We start from the raw sequence: 6,608 nt of genomic DNA, 5'->3' as shown, positions 1-6,608 counted from the left end.
TGAATTCAAGTTGATGGGTAGGAGCCTATACATCATTTAATTAATTATTAGTCTCTTAAGTTGGTTGCATGGAGTTCTTTTTAGCATTCTGCAATGCATTTAGGTAAACTATAATGGTATGTTAGCATTGGCTTTTGGCTTCTTCTTAGGCAATAGGCATGGCATCCCAACCAACATTTCCATTCACTAATTAAACACCTTCATTTTTTAATGAAATTAAGCAATGACTTAAATACAAAGGAAGCTAGATTGTCTACTGGTTAGGACCAGGCTAAACTTAATTGTCTACATGTCCAGCACTTCATTCCATTATAGCTCATATGAATGTTGAGGGATCAAAGAAACAAGATCTGCTCATCATTCCTTTTACTCGTACCAAATTATGCTTCTTTTCGAGCTTTTGACTCTTGCTTATATGCATATATCAACTTTTCGGAACGTGTGTGAGTAAAGATTTTCTAAGAAAATCTTATGAAAAACAAAAAAAAGCAAATATGTAAAGAAAACAATTAAACAAAGAAAAGAAAAGTCGAATAGAATACATTATACATGCACAACTGAGAAACCATATAGCATATTATTAAGCAAGGCACATGTTAATATACTTTGTATGTCTTTTTGAGTTGACCTACTAAGATTTGCCAACCTAAGCACCGTTTCAGATTCAATATGACCATTTAACACAGAAACAATTATGCGTTTGTTTAATTTTGTTGTTACAGAGGCGGAGAAACCTGCACTAGAACTGTTCTAGAATCTTAAAACCCTTGGCTTAGCTTTCAAGGAAGCTCTTAACAGAGGCAGGAGGAGCAGCAAAGTAGTGGCATCCCAATTACATTCATGACCCATATTCCCTATATTTTAATATTAGAGTAGATGCATTTGCTTCAAGAATCAAGATCACATTCAATCATGTTTCCTTTTGATAATTTTTGACTCCCTATATCAAACGGTTCTTTTTCTTTTGAAAAGATAAAAGGAAAGCAAGAAAAATCATTCCAATTTTTTTGGCTTCTCCTTTTCACTTTCGGTGAGGTAAAAAGAGAGAAGTACATACTGTATAGAGGTGCATGTGGTACAGTTGAGTGGCAACCCACAACTCAGTTAGCCAGGTTGTCCCAGTTTGGTGGCTTTTCTTCTCTTTCCCTCTCACCTCTGGCTTGAACTCAGAGAACCCATTATACCAATCTCACTATTTTCAATAATCTTGTGCATGTGGGCATTGCTTGTTTGTTTGCTAAGAAAATAAATGAGAAAGAAAGCCGGTACAGCCGTTCAGAATTGATAGACCCACAAGTCCACAACAGGCACCAACACCATTCTTTGCTTTCACTACTCTTCTTCCCCTTCATATAGTCCCTTTACATCACCAACACCCCAACCATTCTAACCACTCATTCAGCCTCTCACTCACTCTTAAGATTCTTGCATTTTCTCAAGAATTGGTAGTGGGTACTTGTGAAGCTAGCAGAATGATCACCACAGAGCTTTTGGATGTTCAACCCAATGAACTCCAATTCACATGTAGGTTCTCAAATTCCGAGAATGCATGTAGAGATTTTTGGTTTATTAGCATTGTTTCAACAGACCCAATAATGAAATTCTCTGTCTTGCTTGAGATTTTTGATTGGTTCTTAATTTGGTCTGGTTTCACTATTGTAGTTGAGGTAAAGAAGCAGAGTACATGTTCAATACAACTTGGCAATAGGTCTGACCAGTGTGTTGCTTTCAAGGTACTGATTCTAATTCCACAACTTTTTGTTCTATTTTTCTTTATTAAAATGTTTGTGGCTTTGTGCTTGGTGTTTGTGTCATTGTGTGCATGCAAACAAATTAAGAAATGGACATGGGTGCTTTGCAATTTGACAGAATCTATTTGCAGGTGAAAACCACTTCTCCAAAGAAATACTGTGTGCGGCCAAATGCAGGCATCATAAAACCCAAGGCAACATGTGATTTCACAGGTCTTATGCTTTACATTATCACTTCTTAATTTTTACTCATTTCGATCTTGGGCTTACTTCTTCCCCAATTTACTGCTATGATTTCAATACTCTTGCCTCATATCTTATTTAGTATACATTCATATCTGGTATGTTCCTTAGGAGGTACGTGATCTTATGTTATTGGATGTAATCATATCAATTGGACAAATTCATATATTCAACTGACAAATTAATAGAATCATATCAATTAGGCACTTGAGAATTTGTCTGCTTAAACATGGGATAGATACGGCATTCATAATGTAGGATGTCTTTCAGGCCGGTTCCTTGACAGAAATTAAAAACCAGGCTCAGTTTTTAAGTTTAGGTTAACAAATGAACCAATGAATTCCGAGATTTCAGGATTCTCTAATGATTTCGATTTCAGGGATGCTGCAGTGGTAGGAAACTTTAGTGTTAGACCAATAAGACGGTTTTCAGGCCTGGTTGAGTACTCTAATGAGACTTTGAGGCCTTATGGGCAGCATGCAGCAATGTTGACAGAAGACACTTCGAAATAGATGGTTCATAGGAATGAGAAAGGTGATCGTGGTCCAACTGTTAGCCGTTCGGCAGAGATCTTTCTGATATTTCCAGCTGATAACCCTTACTGACTTCTGTTTGCTAACGGCTAATAATTCGACCAGGATCATCTTTCTCATTCCTATGGTCCAATTGTTAACCATTCACCAGAGTGAGAAAAGCTTGGTTGAAAATTCTCCACTAAATTTAATCCTGCAAAGAGTTTACTAGATGTTTGCTGTATTTTTGGTGGGGAAAAATGGGGGAGGATCATGGTATTCATTGTTAACACATGGTAACTCCTATGCAAAAGTAAACATATGGGAGGTATATATGCTTACCTGAGACCTGAGAATGTTCAACCAAGCTTTGCTAGCTCGGATTGCCTGGAGAATTTGTCACAACCAGAGGCAGTGGTGTCTTTTCTTTGAAAGGCCAAGTATTTCAAAAACTCACATTATGTGTTAGTGACTTCTGGGAGCTTGAGATCTTATACCTGGAAAAGTGAGTTGCTTGCTCTTGGTATTTGATTATGATAGGTACGGGTGACAATAGTCTACATGTTGCCTATGCCTACTACTAACCAGGTCACATTTTAATTCTTACTAATCAAGTCTGTAGTGTCTGACTTCTTCTGCAATATGCCTTTGCTGGTATTTTTTCCCTAATCTTGCGTCATTTCTTATATAGTATAATTTGACTAGTCAAACAAGAATCCACTTGATTTAGGTTAGTTGTAATATAAAACAGATGATCAAGAACTGAACATAATGATTAGAAGTTTAGAACTGAGATCGGAGCTAAACTAATAAACTTCCATAAGCACTGTTATTAAAGAGTGACCAGCCTGTTGTGGTGCAGCCGTGCAGAGCAAAATTTTATTGCTCAAAATAAATGGATTTTTCACTCTTCACTTTTGGGTAAATGCAGTTACTATGCAAGCTCAGAAAGTAGCTCCACCTGATTTGCAGTGCAAAGACAAGTTCCTAATCCAATGCACAGTTGTTCCATTTGGGATATCAGAGGAGGATGTTACATCTAGCATGGTAAACAACTAAAGATTAGAGATAGTCTCACTTGAAGTTGTTAAGTAAAATATTCATGTTCTTTCTTTCATCTTGCAGTTCGCAAAAGATAGTGGCAAATACGTTGAAGAGAAGAAGTTAAGAGTGGTGCTCACCAGCCCACCCACTTCTCCAGCATTTCTACCTGTTAATGGGGAGTTGAAGCAAGATCTTTGTTATGAAACTTCAGTGGAAAAGGACAGAGTTCCGAATGGAGTTGAAAACATACCTTCACCTCAAAGGGTAAGAACCTAATGCCATCTGTTTAAACTGAGTTCACTACTGACCTCCTACCTTTCTTTTGTTTTATTTCCTTTCTATCTTTTATGTCTTTTGCTGGTGTATATTTGTGCAACCATGCGTTTTAAAATCCTTTGTATTCCAACTATTTCATTGTTTTTTAAACTTGTTTGGGTGTATAATGTAGAAAAGTGCATTAGCTACTGTTGTTGGGAGAAAAATTGTCATCTCTATGTCAGTAGAAGTATGTGATTTTGTTTGGCACCAATTATCTGGAAGCATAAACTGGTCTACTCAGTGTTACTGTATATCTTAATCGTCTGAAACTAAAATTGTCTAAAAGGAGTTGTATACATTTGATAATAAGACTTGCATCTTAATCTGTTTCCTTCATGCCAGGGTGCTGACAATGTTGACGGGTTTGACAGCTATGAGGATATGGATGAGTCAAGAGCAGTTAAGCATGCAGAGGAATTGAAACCAGAAAAGAATGCTGTCGAGTTGAATTTAGCAAAGGATTTTGAGGAGTTGAAATCAAAGCTCAGGACAGTGAATTTAAAGCTAAAAGAGGTGAGTTCAGTTTGTTCTATCTTGATAGCATGCATGATTACCATGGAATCTGTCTTACTGGGAAGGGTAGATGGTTTAAATTTAACAAAACCTACATGGGAGTAATATGGGAAGACATTTATTGGTTTATGTTTATTATTATTAGATCCATGCATGCTTTCAATAGAGGAGTTGACAAAATTCATATAGGAGTTGATCTCCTCCACATCTTAAAATAGCGGCAAGCAAACGAACAGTAAAATTCAAAGGGCTAAACCACAACAGAATATTGATCATAGATAATAGCTGACAGTAAAACTATATTTCACGATTCTGAAGAAATCAGGACCATAAAGATGCCCAAAATCAAACCCTTTTCCACGAAGGCTTCAGCTCCTCCCCCTTCACATTCTGATAAATCTCTTTATTTCTCTCCATCCAAATGACCCAGAATACACCCATTACAGCGCTTCAGTACTTGCATCTATCATGCAAGAAGGCCAAAAAATTCCTTGGACTTTTCCAACTCAATTGGCCTTCCCTTTCTATTGAGCTAATGAGCCGAACATTGTTAAGATCACACTTCTGATGCTCATTTCCATTGTTACATACTACAGACCCCATGAGGGAAGGTACAAACTGCAGGTCTTTTCTTTGGGGAATTTGAACCATGTCACAGGTTTTGAGCTTTCCATGTCTGATAACCCAAGCTAACACCTGACTTTAGGACGAACTTTACATTTCCATACTACAGAAGGGGAAGAATTGAGGAATGGAGGGGGTTGTTCATAAACATAGAAATGAATGACGAAAAGCTGTCTCACCAACCCATCTCTTTTCCCAATACCTCACCATTTCCCTATTACCCACCACAAATTTGCAGCAAGCAGAAAATGGATTGATGCCTTGCGATATTTTCAAGTTTCAATGGGCTTGAATTATTCCCATCCCAGCCATTTGCTTGGAACCTAGATGCCCGAGTTTAGTTCTAATGACAGCAGGCCACAAAGTATCTCTTTCCTCCTGAAATCTGCACAACTTAATGCCTCATTTCTTTTCATCAAATTCTTCTCCCATTTCACCTGTCTTTCAATTTCTCTTACTCTTTGTATTGTTAACATTCTTGAAGATTGGATCCCCTCCTTGAAAATGGCAAGGAAGATAGTTATCTAATATTTGTCATGTTCTTCGCAGGCTGATCTTACCATCTTTAAGCTAACAGAAGAGAAGAGCATGACCACTCAAGAGAAGAATATGCTAAAACAGGAATTGGTGAGTCTTTACCCTCCTAGAATTCTTTTCTCATAGAAACAAAAGCAGAGATGGCTTCTTGCTTATGTCTTCACCCTCGGTCATGTTAACTTTTCTGCTGTGGGCTAAAAGATTAATGTCTGCTTTCCTATTTGTAGGAGTTGTTGAGGAAGAAGAACAATGCAAGAAGAATTATGGTTGGGTTCCCTGTTCTTTATGTTTTTCTGGTTGCTCTTATCAGTATAGCAATCGGATACTTTGCCCATCCTTAGAGAAAAGTAAAATTCTGTCCAGATACAGTAAATGAGCTCATTTTTCTTTCATGACCAGAAGGATCTCCTTGCATGTCTATGACACCAGAAGATGTTCTATGTCATCACTAATATATGTATAAATATATGGACCATCTAAATTCTGCATGTAAGGAGAGCTCATCTTTCAATCAAAATAAAATAATATGTCATTTGTTGGTGCTCATCTAACTAGTTCAGCAACATCATGGAATTCTGTTTGCAATTCAAAACGTACCAATAACTCCCGCGGTGAGATCTCAGTTGCTAACTCATCTTCAAGCACACCATTTAAATTTCTTTTAATGGCAAGCAGTATGATAAATAAATCCCCTTACAAAATCTGTAGATGGCTTGCTTGATTATTAGAAAAACTTCTATGAGCACGAACAACTAGAAAATGTACTTCTAATAGAGGACGAGATGGATATTGAAGTTGAATTGATTTCATTCAAGTTCTTGGACTTCTACAGTGAGCTAGATGCTTTGATCGGCCACCCTTGCAAACAAGTCCACAACTTCATTTTCAATCAAAGAAAAAAAAAAAAGGATCCTCTGCTGTGTATCTTTAAAGAGACATTAATTAGATTGCAACCAATTACACTATCAACTAATCACTACCAGTCTCTTCATCAGGATAAACGTCAATGAGCTTTCCCCCACTATAGGAGTGGAGGGGAACAAGCGTAGTCTTGCTAGTATCTGCA

At 37.3% G+C, this 6,608-nt stretch overlaps 1 protein-coding gene across 1 annotated transcript; it reads left to right on the top strand.

Moving 5' to 3' along the window:
* The first annotated feature begins 1,083 nt into the window (after nt 1-1,083).
* Nucleotides 1,084-6,088, top strand: LOC133712862 (vesicle-associated protein 2-2-like). The gene is made up of 8 exons (XM_062138979.1): nt 1,084-1,524; nt 1,663-1,733; nt 1,883-1,964; nt 3,438-3,553; nt 3,632-3,814; nt 4,211-4,381; nt 5,555-5,632; nt 5,770-6,088. Exons 1-8 carry the CDS (start codon nt 1,473-1,475, stop codon nt 5,881-5,883), a joined length of 867 nt encoding a protein of 288 aa, XP_061994963.1. The 5' UTR covers nt 1,084-1,472; the 3' UTR covers nt 5,884-6,088.
* Nucleotides 6,089-6,608: the final 520 nt, after the last annotated feature.

The sequence above is a fragment of the Rosa rugosa genome, chromosome 5 (assembly GCF_958449725.1).
Source record: "Rosa rugosa chromosome 5, drRosRugo1.1, whole genome shotgun sequence".
Classification (NCBI taxonomy): domain Eukaryota; kingdom Viridiplantae; phylum Streptophyta; class Magnoliopsida; order Rosales; family Rosaceae; genus Rosa; species Rosa rugosa.
The sequence above is the reverse complement of the archived record's forward strand: the minus strand, read 5'-3'. Positions and strand labels throughout refer to the sequence as shown.